At 38.2% G+C, this 17971-nt stretch overlaps 1 protein-coding gene across 14 annotated transcripts in view; it reads right to left on the reverse strand.

The window, feature by feature from the left end:
- USP45 (ubiquitin specific peptidase 45) overlaps positions 1 to 17971 on the reverse strand; it is a 79733-nt gene that overhangs the window by 59682 nt on the left and 2080 nt on the right. For 10 of the 14 annotated variants that reach the window (XR_012095017.1, XR_012095018.1, XR_005241326.2 and 7 more), the window contains exons 2-5: positions 14420 to 14529; positions 12914 to 13086; positions 11726 to 11829; positions 8028 to 8128 (exon numbers count right to left, since the gene is read on the reverse strand). Coding sequence is in view for 9 of the 14 variants with exons in the window: in XM_073022367.1 (XP_072878468.1) it covers positions 8028 to 8128; positions 11726 to 11829; positions 12914 to 13086; positions 14420 to 14519 (478 nt within the window). In the remaining 5 variants the exon portion in view is untranslated. Of the gene's footprint in view, positions 1 to 8027; positions 8129 to 9680; positions 9777 to 11725; positions 11830 to 12913; positions 13087 to 14419; positions 14530 to 17971 lie in introns of those variants that run through there. The other 4 variants (XM_073022365.1, XM_073022363.1, XM_073022368.1 and 1 more) reach the window with 3 other exon arrangements.

Consider the following 17971-nt stretch of genomic DNA (forward strand, 5'->3'; position numbering starts at 1 on the left):
GGCCAAGCCTTAAATTTATGATAACTAATATCTCAGGAAAACATGTGGAAACTAAATATACTTGTGGTACATGTGCTTACTAAGAAGCTGTCAACTGAGAGTTTACAATTCTAGTTTAAAAGAGGGATGTCTGAATCAGTCTCAATTATTTGACATTCATGCAGGTATGTATGTATGTATGCATGTATGTACGTATGTATGTATTTATTTTGAGACGGAGTTTTGCTCTTGTCGCCCAGGCTGGAGTGCAATGGCATGATCTCGACTCACTGCAACCTCCACCTCCCAGGTTCAAGTGATTCTCCTGTCTCAGCCTCCTGAGTAGCTGGGATTACAGGCATCCACCACAATGCCCGGCTAATTTTTGGTGTTTTTAGTAGAGATGGGGTTTCACCATGTTGGCTAGGCTGGTCTCGAACTCCTGACCTCAGGTGATCCACCCTGCCTCGACCTCCCAAAGTGCTGGGATTACAGGCACGAGCCATGGCGCCCAGCCTGTATGTTTTAATAAAAAGCAATTTATAGCTTCTACTGAAGAACTATTTTGATCATTTTGTTTTCAGAGATAACAAAGCTTTTCTCAATCTGGCAGTGCAAACATTTTAGATCATATTAAAAACTCTCTTCTTCCTTTATAAGCACAGAACCAAATACAATAAGGAATGAACTTCCAGATGTTTTTAAGTATGGTATAAGAAAGAGGACAAAGCTGCTACGACAATAAAGACAAACTACACAAAATTTTTATTATCATTTATTTTCTTCTCCTAAAGGCTTACCCACACCTACAAAAAAGTGGTCCATACAGTCAAAAAGGTAATCACAGAGTTTCCAGGCTAGGTTATTTTATTAAAAGGGATTTATCTCACCTTTGGAAATAAATCAAAAATAATAAAAAATAAAAGCAATTAATTTACTTATCACTTCTATATTACTAACACTGTCATCCTTTGCATAAAAAAGTATCAACCTAGAATGCAAAGAACATTGAGAGCACACTTCCGGCACTTTTAAGTTTTTAAAACTCTTACACATCTCTGTAGTTTACCTTTAAGCCTATAATCTGAGTCCTCAAAAAGTAGCTGATTGAGTAGGACTGATAGGTTTTGTATGTACCTCAAGTCTTCTAAGACAAAACTGGTTGAAATACCAGCAAAGCAAACACAAAACAAAACAATAGATACAACAAAACAACTTGTCTAAGAACTTTTAAAAAAATCTTAAGATATTACCTCAAATTTTTCTAGCATAAAAATGACTTCAACACTTAGAGATCCTATCACTATCTTTTTAAAAACTGAGTTCAAGGCCGAGTACGATGGCTCACGCCTGTATTCCCAGCACTTTGGGAGCTAAGGCAGCAGGATCACTTAAAGTCAGGAGTTCCAGACCAGCCTGGCCAACATGGTGAAACCTTGTCTCTACTAAAAATACAAAAATTAGCTGGGCATGGTGGTGCTTGCCTGTAGTCCAAGGTACTCAGAAGGCTGAGGCAGGAGAATCGTTTGAACCTGGGAGGCGGAGGTTGCAGTGAGCTGAGATCATGCCACTGCACTCCAAACTAGGCAACAGAGTGAGACTCTGTTTCAGAAAACAAACAAAAAAACTGAGTTCAAGGATATTAAATCATAAACATAAAAAAACTCAAAGTACAGCAAATTTTAGGTGAGTATCTTTAGAATCTCGGAGAGCAAAGACTTTCAAAGCATATTAACCCAAAGGTTAAAAACAGAAAAGACTAATGACCTGGCAACAATTACATTAAAAACTTCATTATGGCAAAACAAAACTGAACGATAAAGGTAAATATGGAATTATGGGCACTATTGTCAACTATACCCTTTGTACAAGCTTTCTGGAGGGCAGTTTTACAACAGTAATCCAAATTTATACTTTGGCCAAGAAATTCCAAAAAATTTTCACCTACAAAATAAAAGAGCAAATACACAAAGATACAGCTTTGTTTATCACAGGAGAATTGAAAACAACCAATAGTGGGTTTGTTGTGAAGCAACATTAAATTGGTGTCTTTCTTTTCCCAAAGGTGTATTTGTGAATTGCCTTGGTTAAACCAAAAGTGGGGAACACTGGTTCTTCCCTTTCTTTCCATAGGCAAGGGGGAAGAGAACTTATTTTGCATTTAGAGTTTCAGAGCGTATCTCCCTTAAATTGTCACCTCTGATAACTGTCCCCATGTCAGAACTGAAGCATTTCAAAGATGAAATGAGGTATACTGCTGGTTAGTGTTGAGGGAAGATTCAAACCTGGGCAGTCTAGCTTCAGAATTCACACACTTAAACATTATCTACTGTCTGTTATAATAAAGATGGTGCAATTTATAAGTGTGACAGTAGTTTAAGACACTAACAAAAGGACAGTGGTGATATGAATAGAAAAGCCATTACTCTTAAGTCAAAGTTGTATGTAATCAATTGCTGCATGTGTTTTGTGTTTGGATTTATAGCGTTTTAAATCATAGTTTGTAGCAGCCCTTCTCAAATGAATCCTTAAAAAATTAGGCCCTAACATCCTAGGTACCCACTGTATGCAATTAACTTCTCCCTATGTATCTGGAAGAGTACTAATTATGTGACATCTTTGGGAGAATTGAGAAAATTGTCACTTTAATAATTTTACTGTGTTTTGTAGTTCAGATGAGGAACCCCAAATTAAAAACCCCAGAGGTAAAAATAAGTTGCTCTTAAAATGTCATTATCTTTTTGAGCCTAGCCCCTTGTATAAACTGAAACAACTATTTTTAGTGCTCATTTTTAAAAATGCAAATTTCTTAGAAACATGACTGTCACTTTAGAGAACTGTATTACCTCTTAAAAAAAACAAGACAAAAATAAATAGAGATAGGTCATGCTATATTGTCCATACTAGTCTTGAACAACTGGCCTCAAGCAATCTTCCCACTTTAGCCTCCCAAAGTGCTGGGCTTACAGGCATAAGCCATACATGTGCCCAGGGTGTATCACCTTTTTTTTTTTTTAAGTATTAAATAATAATCAAATTGTTACTGAAACAGGTCATAATATTATCCTCAGATGGAGTTTCAGATCCTGAACATACCACCACTTACTTTCTTATTAAAAAAAAAAAAAAAAAAAAAAAGATACAGCAAACTCATCCTTCATAAATCCCACATAATTCATGTCTATTGTACACCAGGAGCACAAGCTTAATAAATTCAGCAGGATATAGTATTTTGTCTTCTCTTTAATCTTGTTAAAAATGGCATCCCATCAGTATTAAAATTATGAGCCAAAGGTATTGCTTTAGAAAAGAACATGGAATTGTCAGTCATCTATTTCACAAAAAATAAACCAATATTCAACTACATTATTTCACCAGGACTTCCTACATTCTCTAAATATGTGTAGAACACTTCGTGACATTTAAAAGACTATTAAAGTGAGAAATGTCATGAGCCTTTCAGAGGACACTGGCCCACTTTAAAAAAAAAAATTTTTTTTTCAAGCAGGTTTTAGATTCACAGCAAAACTGAGCATACGTTAATGGGGATTTTCCATATCCCCCCACCCCAACACATGCATGGCCTCCCCGCTTACCAACATCCCCCACCAGAATGGTTCATTTGTTGTAACTGATGAACCTGCACTGACACATCATTATCACCTAAAGTTCATAGTTTACATCAGGGTTCACTCTTGGCAGTGTACGTTCTATGGATTTGGACAGATGCAGAATGACATGGATCCAGCATTACAGTAGTAGTTTTATTGCCCTAAAAAATTATCTGTGCTTTGCCTATTCACCCATTCTCCTCAACCCCTTGCAACCACTGATTTTTTTTACTGTCTCCAAAGTTTTCTGTTCTACTTTTTAATAATACCTATATCTGGGTGGGACTCACAAAAATGCTTATTTGCCTATTTTCAGCTTGCATTATATATGACCTTTTTATTACATGTATGGGGAAGGGGGTGGTAGAGGGAGTTTTGTTTCTACAAGCAAATCCTAACATCAGATGTGAAATCTACACAGCTGTAAGCATTCTTCTGGGAACCTGAGCTGGGGTTCATCTCAACTGCTTAATGCAATTACCTAAACCAGTCATGTAGTATTAATGTAATCTGCCCATTTCTACAGCTGAAAAGAAGTTTAATCTTTAAAGAGCCAGTAAAAAGAGACAACTTGCTGCCCCACAATTCCCCTAGCTAGGAACCAAATAATAATTAGCTTGCCAGTTTATTCTCAAAATCAACTAACTTCCAGTTAACCATTTGCCTTATAAATCTTTACTGTCATATGATAAATTGATATTAACATAATAAATGGGCAGTTATACATATATAGGCATTCCTAACTGTCTCCATACAAGTCAAACCAAGAGATCTAAGATACAAAATCACTGATCAGCCTCTTCTCTGCTTAAAACTTAACAGTGGTTCCTCACTGCCCTCAGAATAAATGCTATCTGTACAAGGCCCTTAAATACCTGTTCTTACTTACCTCAAGTCTCACCTCTCACCATCTTCTACACCACAAAACTCAACTTTTCAGCTCTCTAAACTTCCATGAACCTATCGAGCTCTTGTCAATGAGCTATTTTTTTTGCCTGGAGCACACAATCCGTTCCTTTTTTGCCCAGATAATTTCTAGATATTCTTCTGCTTCCAACTAAGTTGGATTATTCCTCTAAATAGAATTGGCCTGGCTCCTCCAATCGATGTTAGGTACTATTCCAAAGTGTTCTCACAGTCCCTGGTACTTGCTCCATCACAGCACTATTTAAACAGGCAAGTATAACTAAGTGCAATTTGTCTATATCCCTCAATAGACCAAAAGATCAGTAACAACAGGAACTAGGAAGTAGATCTCTCTCATTCACTACTGCATTTCTAACACCTAATGCTGCATCTGGCACAAAGAAGAAACTCAAAGATATTAAAAGACTGAATAAATGTGATATTAATATTTAGGATTGGGGGGTGAAAGTGTGAAGCTTATCTATCTACTTCCTCAATAAAAACTGGTCACATTCTCTTTGGTTTATTCAGCCAGTATTTACTGTCTACTCACATAAAAATAAAAGAGAATCTAACCCAGAGTCCAGTCTTCAAGGAACCTAGTCTTGAGAGAAAATAAGACATGTACAAACATAAATATGAAAGATCAAAAAAGTGTGTTATTAGATTCTAAAGTGTGCTGCACAGACACTGAGTGCCAAAAAAGAGATAAGGGAAAGCATTCTAGAAGTAAAATTTGAGCTGAGCCTTAATGGATAAGGCTGAAGACAGAAAGTATAAAGACAAATGTGCTACAGTTCAGCACTTCTCAAAGTGGGTCGGAAGGCAACTTCCTCCTTTCAAGGGTACTTAAGGTCAAAAGTATTTTCATAATAAGCCTAAGATTTTATTTGCTTTTTTTTACTTTCATTCACTATCAATTATACAGTGCCATTCTCCAAAGGCCATATGGCATGCAATATCACAAAAGATTAAATGCAGAAGCAGATATGAGAATCCAGCCATTTTCTATTAAGCCAGACACTTGAGACTTGTAAAAATGTAAGACAGTGCCACTCACTAAACTTGTGTTTTGAAAAAGTTATCTTTCATAGTATTTACTTTATTTATTTTATTTTTATTTTTAGAGACAAGTCTCGCTATGTTGCCCAGGATGGTCTCATACTCCTGGACTCAAGTGATCTGCCAGCCTCAGCCTCCCAAAGTGCTCTGATTACAGGCGTGAGCCACCCACATACTATCTGATTTTAGGATAGTGACGCCTAAAAGTAAAGGAAGAAAAAAACAAAAGAATTAGTGATATGCTTTAAAGAGAGAGAGAGAGACAGAAAATGTCCGGTCATGCATAACTTCAAAATGTGTTTAACGTACAGGCACAGGCTTTCTTCTTGATAATTATTTTTACTTAGTGCAAAAATACAAAAATAATCTTTTAAAATCATACTTATCCTGTCACCCAAACACAATAATACAGTTTCATATTCCTTTTGAATTATCACATATAGGTGTTTTCACAATGCTATAATCTTCACGATTACCATTAAGATTACTGCAAAATCATATCCAGCATTCTTGCAACCTAAATAACAACTTTCATATTTGATTTTCCAAATTTTTTATAAAAATATACTGAAGCCGCATACAAGACACAGTATGACAAACTATTACATCCAAAAACTTATTCTAGAATGCCAAGGAATATTATTTTAAATCAAACTTGCCTGAGAGATCCTGTAGCTTAACCCACAAGGATAATGACATCTTGCCCTAGAACCACCGAAAGCCTTAAACTAAGAACCACGTATCTCTCCAACTTTGAAAGCTCCACTCACTCTCAAACTACCTCAAGAGCCCATTCCCCACCATTCCAGGTGCTAGCTCACGGTTCCATAAGCACAATTAAGGCTTGTATTAGTGCTTCCCACCACCTGAAATGATTTCTTCTCTCATCTTCACCTGCCCAAAGTTCATCCTTTAAGGGTCAACTTGAAAGCCAGCTCATCCATGATTCCTTTTTAGTTCCTACAACTGAACATTATATCCCTCTTTGGATATTTGAAGGACTTTGGTTGTTACTTAAAATAGAAAACTTACTCTACTTGCCTATCATTACTTTTTAATCTCACATCTTCTTTCAGATCTTTAGCCTCTTAAAGATTTAGGGACTGTCTTATCAATCTCTATTCCCTGAAGCACCTTGGAAATATAAAGTACTACAGAAAAATGAGGCTTGGATAAATAGATAACTGCCTGGAGTCACACATCTAGTGACAGTCAAATCTGAATGCCAGATCCTCTGACTCAAAGCCATCTACTGTCTTTTTTTTTTTTTTTTTTTTTTGAGACAGTTTTACTCTGTCACCCAAGCTGGCGTGCAGTGGTGCGATCTCGGCTTACTGCAGCCTCCATCTCCTGGGTTCAAACAATTCTCATGCCTCAGCCTCCTGAGTAGCTGGGATTACAGGAATGTGCCACTACGCTCAGCTAATTTTTTTGTATTTTTAGTAGAGTCGGGGTTTCACCATGTTGGCCAGGCTGGTCTCAATTCCTGGCCTCAAGTGATCTGCCCGCCCTGGGCTCCCAAAGTGCTGGGTTTAAGGCATGAGCCACCGTGCCCAACCTCAAAGCCATGTACTTTCCATCATACCGTAATTTTATGCTCCCTTCCTAGCATCTTTCTTGTAATAATCATTCAAGAAATCTGTAAAACTGAATGAAAATCAGACTGGCTTTGTACTTAACCTTAGGGAACCTCTAAAATAAAAAATAAAAAATAAAAAATCCAGAGAAAATAATTTCTAAACTTGTACTTTCATCACCCATGCCATCATATCCTTGCCTATCTTCTTATTATGGCCAAGGAAACTTAATGCACATTTTTCAGCAGACAGTATTATGACCAACTTCAATTCCAGTAGTATTACATGTATTTCACCACCATATTTTCCTGGTAAGTGGGGAAGCCTAAATTCAAACTTATTAGGACTGACTTCAAAGCCCATGATCTAGACACGACATACTTCAGTTTCTCAAATTGGTTATATAAACATATAACAAGGTTGCCACCTAAGAATGCATGATACTCATAATATATATGTATTTTTTTCTTGAGATGGAGTCTTGCTCTGTTGCCCAGGCTGGACTGCAGTGGTGTGATCTTGGCTCACTGCAATCTCCGCCTCCCCTCCTGGGTTCAAGTAATTCTCCTGCCTCAGTCTCCTGAGTAGCTGGGATTACAGGCATGTGCCACCATACTCGGCTAATTTTTGTATTCTTAGTAGAGACGGGGTTTCACCATGTTGGCTAGGCCAGTCTCAAACTCTTGACCTCATGATCTGCCCACCTCGGCCTCCCAAAATGCTGGGATTACAGGCATGAGCCACTGCACCCATTCAATACTCATAATATCTTTATTCGAATTACTGACTGGGTTGTCACAGTGAAATCTAAAGTATTCTTTATAAATTTCTGAACTCTTCATATGAAATACTATATTTTAACACAGATTCATTTAGTAATTGCTTGACTTACTTGTTTGTGTTTTAGAAGCATGTTTCTGGAGAAAATCAACTATCTGAGCCAAAACCTTCTTATTACAATGCGTTGATAATTTTTCATCACATTCATAACACCTGAAAAAATATAAAATTTAAGAAAATATTATGAAAATATCCTCAATAATTTTGCACATCAGATAACAAAGTTGGCATTTAGTTACTTTTGTCTTAAATTACATGGGAGGGAATACAAATGTATTTGTATACAAATGTACCCAGAAGGCATCAGGTAAGTCTAGAGAAATAAGCAGGGGACAATTCATACAGAGCCTTACAGTTGAAATGAAAGTTTTGGCAGTTTATCTTTGGCAGTTTATAATGAAATGCCATGAGAGGGTTCTTAAGCAGGGCCATGATATGGTCCAAATTATATTTTATTTATTTTTTTACTTTTGAGACAGAGTCTCACTCTGTTTCCCAGGCTGGAGTGCAGTGGTGAAATCTCAGCTCACTGCAGCCTCTGCCTCCAGGGTTCAAGTGACTCTCCTGCCTCAGCCACCCAGTAGCTGGGATTACAGGCATGCACCACCACGCCCAGCTAATTTTTGTATTTTTATTAGAGATGGGGTTTCACTATGTTGGTCAGACTGGTCTCGAATGCCTGACCTCAAGTGATCCACCCGCTTCGACTTCCCAAAGTGTTGGGATTACAGGTGTGAACCACCACACCCAGCTCCAACTTACACTTTAAAAACATCACTCTCACTAATGTGATAAACTAGATTGGAGAGCATTAGGAACAGAAACAGATTAGTGTAGTAGCAGACGATCTGCAGAGAAATGGGCATTCATTACATATATTTGCAGGTAGAAACAGTAACAAATTAGATATAAAAGAGGAGGGAAAGGGAAGTGTCAAAATAACTGCCTTGGGTAGGGAGGAGTGAGACAATGTCAGCAATCCTCAATGCTGGTGTTGAGAATCGCTGCCGTTCTCAATGAGGAGTGATTTTGCCACCTAGGGGACATTTGACATTTTTGGTTCTGACAACTGGTGAGAGAAGAGAGGACCACTACTGGCATTTAAGTGGGTAGAGGCCAGGGATGCTGGTAAACATCCAATAACGTACAGGACAGCACAACAGGGAATTAATCACAGAGCATTAACAGTCCAAATGCCAAGAGTATTGAGATTGAGAAATCCTGGCCTAGATGAAACAAGACTTGCTGTGAGTTGATAATGTTTAAAGCTGGAAAAACAACAACAACAACGGAAGCTGGTTGATGGGTATGGGAAAATTCATTATACCATTCTGTCTACTTTTGTTAACAGGCTAAAAAATAAAATAAGATAAAAAAAGGGGAAGAAAATAACTGCCAGGCTTCTAGCTTGATTACATACAGAGATGGGTAAGACTCAAAGAGATAGCTGTTCTATTTTGCTGGGGGCTTATTTGGAGGTAGAGGGTTAGGAAAGACATTTTCAAAAGCACATTCCAATTCAGAAAACTACACTCAATTAAGTTTACTCATTAATACATCGTATTAATTTGTTTCCTCTCTATATTATAATTACCTGTTTCCTTTATCCTCATGAGATCCAGTGATCATTTAAGAACATGTGTTGGAAAGTGTTCAAAGTGTTTTATAAACATAATGCATTATGGCCGGGTGTGGTGGCTCATACCTGTAGTCCCAGCAGTTTGGGAGGCCAAGGCGGGAGGATCACTTGAGGTTGGAAGTTCGAGACCGGCCTGGCCAACATGGTGAAACACCATCTCTACTAAAAATACAAAAATTAGCAGGGCATGGTGGCAGGCACCTGTAATTCCAGTTACTCCCAGCCCGGGAGGCAGAGGTTGCAGTGAGCCAAGATCGCGCCACTGCACTCCAGCCTGGGTGACAGAGTGAGACTCCCATCTCAAAAAAAAAAAAAAAAAAAAAAAAAAAAAAGCAAAAAAACATAATGCATTACACCAGTGCTACCTTACATTTTCACAATCTTCTTACCTACCTTTTTCTAATTCAGTAGTTCTTAAACTGTGGTCTCCAGACCAGCAGCACTGGCAACACTTGGGAGCTTGTTAAATGCAAATTCTCTGGCCCCTCCACCCCAGAACTACTAAATTAGAATTTCTAAGACTGGGATCCTGTAGTCTGTTATAGTAAGATCTCCCTGAGATTCTGATGCAGCCAGAGTTTGAGATCACTAAAGTGAAATCCTTATTGAACTGCCGCACTATGGCACTACTGCTGTCTCCCTTGGTTCCAATGCATCATTTATATATTAAGTTCCCTCTGACCTTTCCTCATTCTCCCCAATACTACTACTTGGGACTCACAACAACAAAGAAAAACACAAATGCAGTAGGTGCCCAACCCTTCTGGCTGTATTAAAGATGATGACCTCTTCTGTCAGCTAAAATACCCTTATATTAATTTTAGACAAAACATTTTTATGTTAAAGAAAATCTGAGGACTCCTGAAAATTCATTCAAGGAACCCTTAGGAGTCCATAGATTCAAGTTGGAATATTATTGTAAAACACAGAGGAAGCATTTCAACATAGTGTCCATTTATACCACTGAAACAGTGTGATATGCTAATAAGAAACTAGAAAATAAACTCATTTTTGGTTTTTTTTGAAAAGGAGTGTCACTCTATCACCAAGGCTGGAGTGCAGTGGCAACCTCCACCTCCCGGGTTCAAGTGACTCTCCTGTCTCAACCTCCTGAGCCGCTGGGACTACAGGCATGCACCACAATGCCCAGCTAATTTTTGTATCTTTCGTAGAGACAGGGTTTCACCATATTGGCCAGGCTGGTCTCAAACGTCTAAACTCAAGTGATCCACCCACTGTGGTCTCCCTAAATGCTGGAATTACAGGTGTTAGCTACCACGCCCCACGAAAAAAACTTGTTTTAGTACCTGGATTTTTACTTCATAACCACAAAAAGGTAAATATTACATAGTTTCCTATGTTACATTAACATAGGAAACTGGACTAGGTTCTCAACTAGGATTAAATAGCAGAATGACCTGAAAAGTTTTTACAAGCTATTTATGCCCAGCTCTTCCTTCTCCCTTCAGAAAATGACCTGACTGCTTGAAGTATCTTCCTTCTCTACAACACTAGAATTCTGTATAAGGAAGTTCACTACCAAAAAAAATCAACTAAAAAGAATTTTTCTTTATATTACAAGGAAAATGTTAGAGAAAAGTAGAGAGGCCGGGCGCAGTGCCTCACACCTGTAATCCTAGCACTTTGGGAGGCTGAGGAGGGCATATTGCCTGAGCTCAGGAGTTCAAAGACCAGCCTGGGCAACATGGTGAAACCCCGTCTCTACTAAAATACAAAAAATTAGCCAGCTGTGGCAGCGTCCGCCTGTGGTCCCAACTACTCAGGAGGCTGAGGCACGAGAATTGCTTGAACCCGGGAGGTGGAGGTTGCAGGGAGCCGAGATCACATCACTGCACTCCAGCCTTGGTGACAATGTGAGACTCCGTCTCAACAACAACAACAAAAAAAGGTGAGAGATAGTTAAAATTTTTCCAATTTAAATTTTATATTCATAGGTAATGTTAATTTTCTTCAAGTATCCCGTAGATTGTGTTCAGGTTAAAAAACCATAAGCTGATAGAATATCTTTAAATATTTTACCTTAAAAGCTTAAAGAAAAGATTGGGGGGGGGGTGATTAGTGGACACGAGAACTAACAAAATTTAACTTACCATATAATCCATGTGCTCAGATTAATTATAATACAATGGGGCTCTGTTCTGGAATTCTTGAAGTGCTTCAGTGAATGTTGGCTTTCTGAGTTTTTACCACATCCCTGAAGATGAACAGAATGCTATTTTGTGTGACTTACAAATATTTGTTTCAAATTAATCAAAACTTAAATTATATTCACACTTATACTGAAAAGTTTTGTTCTGTTTTTAATTTCAGGCCAGAGGAGAAAGTTACAAAAAATCAATATGGATTCTCATTAAATTTAATTTCTTGCAAACAGGTTAACATGCTTTTCAATATACAGTATTTACCTAAAACAATCATGGGCAAAGTTAATTTCCCTATCATTTAAAAATGTACACACTGTCTGGCACACCGTGGAACACCCAGCATCCTGGCAGGCCAGTGGTGCCCTTCCACAAACACACATTTCCCAATCCTGTACACAACTTCACCCCAACCCACTGAGAACTACTGAGACACAGACCAATCATAGCGATTTCCCTCACTAGGTAAGTAAAGAAATGAGATGCAATTCTGGTTAATGCAACATGAAGGGAAGTCAAATCTGCTGAATCTTTCCAGAAAGGTTTTTTCCTTTTTTAAAGAGGAACACAACCATGAGGCTGAGGATGGCAGAGCAGAGAACAGAATAAACCTCAGTTTTTAATGTTCTTTCCATTAAATTAACTAATCCTGAAGTGGCCTTACTTCTGGACATTTCATGTGAGATAATGAAGATTTCTCTTATTTTTTTTAAAAAAAGTATATATTTTTAATTTCATTAGAAAATTTATTACAGGTATCAATAACTTTTAAACTTTAAGATTTTAAACTATTTTGCAAAAGCAGCAGAAAAATCTGTTTTGAGAGAAAAAAAATTAATCTGAAAGGTGGATCCATTTCCTAAGTAAATACAAAAGGTAAACACTGGTCCAGATATGGGAACTACTGCAAATAGGTTGAATTCCCTCTGCAAGTATTTATAAACCACACTTGATTACTTTCTGAACATAGCATACCTTTTACTTTAACAATCATTTTTAAGTTCATTCTTGGAAAATTTCTATCTAAATTGGAATAAATTTATCTTAACTCCTATGCATGACCAACAGTCCAGCTCACAATAAGCATTTAAGGAAAATATTTCAGATAAACTCACATATAAATAACACTTTTCTTACCTGGAAGCCACACTTGAGGCACAACCAAATATCAGAAGGAAGTACTGGCTGCCCATCATAGAATCTTCTTTCTTTTAAACATTCTGAGCAAACTGACCACAGATTCTCAGCTATTGCTCGCTTTACATGATTCACGCTGATAGCATGACTTACATGTTGGCAAGTTAAACCTACTGAATAAGATAAAACAAAATCTCAACATTTTCTTTGCTACACCAAAGTGCTACCATTACTAAGCAAATCTCAAAAGTATTAAATGCTGTTCACTAAAAAGCACAGATTCCACACACAAAATAACTCAAAAAATATATGCTATGTAATTCCATTTATATAATGTTCAAGATATAATATAATTATAGAATGAGAGAAGAGATTCATGGTTTTAGGGGGCAGTGGACACAAGGCAGAGGGTGTTGCTATAAATGGACAGCACATAAGGTGGTGATGATACAGTCAAGTATCTTGATTAGTGGTGGTTATACAAAGCTATACACGTACTAAAATTGGATGATGTTTCAGGACAGCCAGTTTGCTGCACTGAAGGATGTCTGAAGTATCTCTTTAAATATCATTAGGACCTTACCTGATGTCACTGATTTATTATGGTTTCAATTTTTGAACTAATTTTAGATTCACAGAAAGGTACAAAGAAATATACAAGGAGGTCTCATTCACTCTTCACTGAGCTTCCCCTGATGTTAATATTTTGGACTACTATAGTAAAATATCAAAACCAGGAAGCTGATGTTGGTAAAATCCTTAGAACTTGTTCGGATTTCACAAGACATATGCACTCATGTGAGTGTGTGTGTATAGCTGTATGCAACTATGCACACCTAAAATGGAAATAATATATTAAAAATATCTCTTTAAATGGAGAAAACCGGCAAGAAAGTGAGGAAAATCCTCAGAGGCCTAAATGAAAAGCATGAGACTAAAGAGAAAACCAAGCCCTGAGGCCAGCAGCTCCCAAAGGCCATCTGCCAAGCTCTGGTGGCTTGGTGACATGGTTTTAATAGGCCATGAGAAAGAGACCAAAAAAAAAAATCCAATCTAGGTTACTTCATATTATAAACTAAACAAAATCCTAATAAAAATACCAACAGGATTTTTTGGAACTAGACAAGGTGATTCTAATGCTTACGCAGAAAATAGTAAAAATAAAGAGTAACAGATTTCTTAATTAAAAACATATACAGTCATCCCTCAGATACTTGAGGCAGAGAGGTGGGGTGGCGTAGTTGGTTCTAGGACTTCCCCACATATACCCAAATCTGTGCATACTCAAGTCCCGCAGTGGGCCCTGTGGAATCTGCATTTAGGAAGTCAGTCTGCTGAGTATGCAGTTTTTACGCATCCCAAGAATAGTGTATTTTCCATCTACGTTTGGTTGAAAAAAATTCGTGTACAAGTTGATCCTCAGAATTCAAACCCATATTGTTGAAGGGTCAACTGCATTGTTATTTCTTCTCAACACCATTTGGGATGCCAAATATCACAATTTACCAGCAATATCATCTGAAGAGTCTTCTTCATGAGGTACAGTAGGCCTTTTACTTCTTTTGGCTTTCTCAGGTAAAACTTTACTTGGATCTTTCACCCGCATCTGTTATTTACTGAAGGGATTGAGGGAAAAAAATTCATACATTTGAGTCTTCAAAATTAAAATTTTATATTTTATTTAATGCATATCAAAATTGAAATGACTTCAATTTTAATTGGTCTGGGGTATCAACAGAGGAAGAAGGAGGGAACATCAGTTGAAATGAAATAAATCTTTGTTAAATCAGTATACACATGATATATTCCACTGGCTTTTGCCAACTATACTGTTATGGACTAAATGTTTGTGTCCCCACCCCAAATTCATATGTTGAAATCTAATCGCCAAAGCGATGGTACTTGAAGGTAAAGCCTTTGCGAGGTAATTAGGTCATGTAAGTGGAGCCTTCATGAATGAGACTGGCCTCTTATAATACAAGCTACCTTTGTATCCACATGAGGATATACAGAGAAGATGGCCATCTATAAACCAGGAAGAAGGGCCTCACCAGATACTAGATTTGCCAGCACCTTGACCCTGGACTTCCCCCCTCCCAGTACTGTGAGAAATAAGTCTGTGTTGTTTAAACCACCCAGCCTATAATAATTTGCTATAGTGGGCTGAACCAAGACACAGCCCCTAAATATAAGATGTCCAGGTGAATGACCAAAACTAAAGTTTTCATCAACGGAGTAAGTGTTGCTTCTGGATAATGAGTTCTCTTCACCCTTTCCTCCCTTCTGCTAGCAAGGAAATAGTAGGAGGTGGATGAGCCATACTGGATCAAAAATGGAAGCTGTAAGCCAAGCACAGTAAAGCCACCTGTGCTGTACGACTAGCACCAGAATATTAAGAGAAAATTAAATTTCTTTTTTTTTTTTTTTTTTTGAGACGGAGTCTCACTCTGTCGCCCAGGCTGGAGTGCAGTGGTGCGATCTCGGCTCACTGCAAGCTCCACCTCCCGGCTTCAGGCCATTCTCCTGCCTCAGCCTCCAGAGTAGCTGGGACTACAGGCGCCCGCGACCTCGCCCGGCTACTTTTTTTTTTTTTTGTATATTTAGTAGAGGTGGGGTTTCACCGTGTTAGCCAGGATGGTCTCCATCTCCTGACCTCGTGATCCGCCCGCCTCGGCCTCTCAAAGTGCTGGGATTACAGCCGTGAGCCACCGCGCCCAGCCAATTTCTATCTTTTTAAGCTACTACATTTTGCGGGGGTTCACTCTAGCTTTTTATCATGAAAAATTTTAAACATCTACAAAAGTTAAAAGAACAGTATAATGAACACTCATATACTATTTAGATTCCACATTTATTACATTATTATTTTTTTTTAGAGACGGATCTTGGCTCACTGCAACCTCCACCTCCTGGGTTCAAGCAATTCTCCTGCCTCAGCCTCCCTAGAGTAGCTGGGATTATGCTCGGCGCGTGCCACCAGGCCTGGCTAATTTTTTTTGTATTTTTAGTAGAGACGGGGTTTCACCATGTTAGCCAGAATGGTCTCGATCTCCTGACCTCGTGATCCGCCCACCTCCGCCTCCCAAAGCGCTGGGATTACAGGCGTGAGCCACTGCGCCCGGCTATTATTATTTTTTTGAGACAGAGTCTCACTCCGATTGCCCAGGCTGGAGTGCAGTGGCCTGATTTCAGCTCACCCAGCCTCGACCTCCCCAGGCTCAGGTGATTCTCCCACCTCAGCCTCCCAAGTAGCTGGGACTATAGATGCACACCACCACATCCAGATAATTTTTTTTGTATTTTTTAGTAGAGATGGGATTTCCACATGCTGCCCAGGCTGGTCTTGAACTCCTGGGCTCAAGCAATCCACACACGCCTTGGCTTCCCAAACTGCTGAGATTACAGGTATGAAGCATGGTGCCCCACCAATTCCACACCTATTAACAATTTGCTATATTTGTTTTTATCTAAATATCAATGTGTGTACACAGAGACACATATGTATGTGTGCATATATATATTTTTTGTTGTTGTTGAACTGTTTGAAAGTTGTACAGATCTTGACAGTTCATCCCTAAATACTTCAGCATGTATCTCTTAAAAATAAGCAGTCTCCTATATAACAATGTAATCATATCTAAGAAAATTAATAATTTTCTAATATCATCTCATTTTCCATCATATTCTAATTTCCTTATTTGGCCCTAAATTGTCTTCTATAGCTGGTTTTTTGAAAAAGATCCAATCAAGGTTTGCACTTTATATTGGTTGTGTCTCTTTAGTATCTTTTAATCTATTAAGAGAACAGTTCTTCAACCTTTTACTTGCCTAAGACTTTAGCTTTTTAAAGAGATCAGGCCAGTGCATGAGTCACCTTGAGGGTCTTGTTAAAATCAAAGTTCTGATTGAACAAGTCTGGCACAAGACCTGAGATTCTACCTATCTAAAAAGCTTAAAACTGAAGCCACTGCTGGGGGCCCACAGAATACTCTTTCAACAGCAAAGTTGTATAATGTCTCACATTGAATTTGTCTCTTTCTTTATGGTGTTATTTACCTCTATCCCTTACATTTCTTAAAAATTCAGTTAATTATAAAAGATTTTAGATACAAGCTAAGCATTTTTTAAAACCACTATATTTTGGAGTCTCTGTTAGAGTAGCTTAGCCTACCTATTACTCTCCTGCCTGGTAGCTAAGCAACATCGCAATTTTCATGGTTGCTGACTTACTTTTCAATGATCAAAGTAATGAATCTTTCAATTCAGTACTAAATTCCAAATCTTGATTTATTCATTCCATATTTCACAATAAGGGAGCTTTCAAGTTTACCATTAAGTCCAAAGGTCATCACTACTGAACTAAGTTGCAATAAATTAAGGGCTTCGGGGTTAGGAACATGTAAAAAGCCTCTGAGTTCCTTAAGCACTTCATCTCTACCTTCTCCCTCCAAACTTCCTCATCTACTCTCCCCTACAGTTCCACCTTATAAGATCACTAATTTAAGTATCCCCTTCTCTGATCGTAACTTCCCAGTTCTTCCAGCATGCCTGATCAGCCACTCATAATTTCCTATAGTGTTCAGGCTGACAAGAGGCTGCATCTCAAGTCCTTCCATGACCCTTACAGAAGGGTAGACAGAAGCGGAAATGGCTAATGGAGAGCTGCTTCCTAAAGCAAGTCACATGGCACATTTAACTTCAAGTAGACATGGAGAGGGGTTGCCCATGTACAAAGAGTGCAACATTACATGTACCCAAAAAGAGGTGAACTAGAATACTTGTGCAGAGCCTTAAGGACGACATCACCTCTCTGGCAGAACCCAATCCTAGATGAACCCAATTAATCATTTTCTCCATGTCAGGAGAAAGTCTCTTAAGAAAGGAGACTAGGTCCATTATTACTCACAACACCTTCTGGTAAACTTACATACTATCCACAAAGCCACTTCAAATCTTCTTCACTTTCCTTAAACCTCTAACCCCTCCATCTCCCCACTAACTTATCAAAAACTGATCTAGTCTTTCACTAAGGGAAGAGAGACATAAGCAGATGGCAAA

The sequence above is a fragment of the Chlorocebus sabaeus genome, chromosome 13 (assembly GCF_047675955.1).
Source record: "Chlorocebus sabaeus isolate Y175 chromosome 13, mChlSab1.0.hap1, whole genome shotgun sequence".
Classification (NCBI taxonomy): domain Eukaryota; kingdom Metazoa; phylum Chordata; class Mammalia; order Primates; family Cercopithecidae; genus Chlorocebus; species Chlorocebus sabaeus.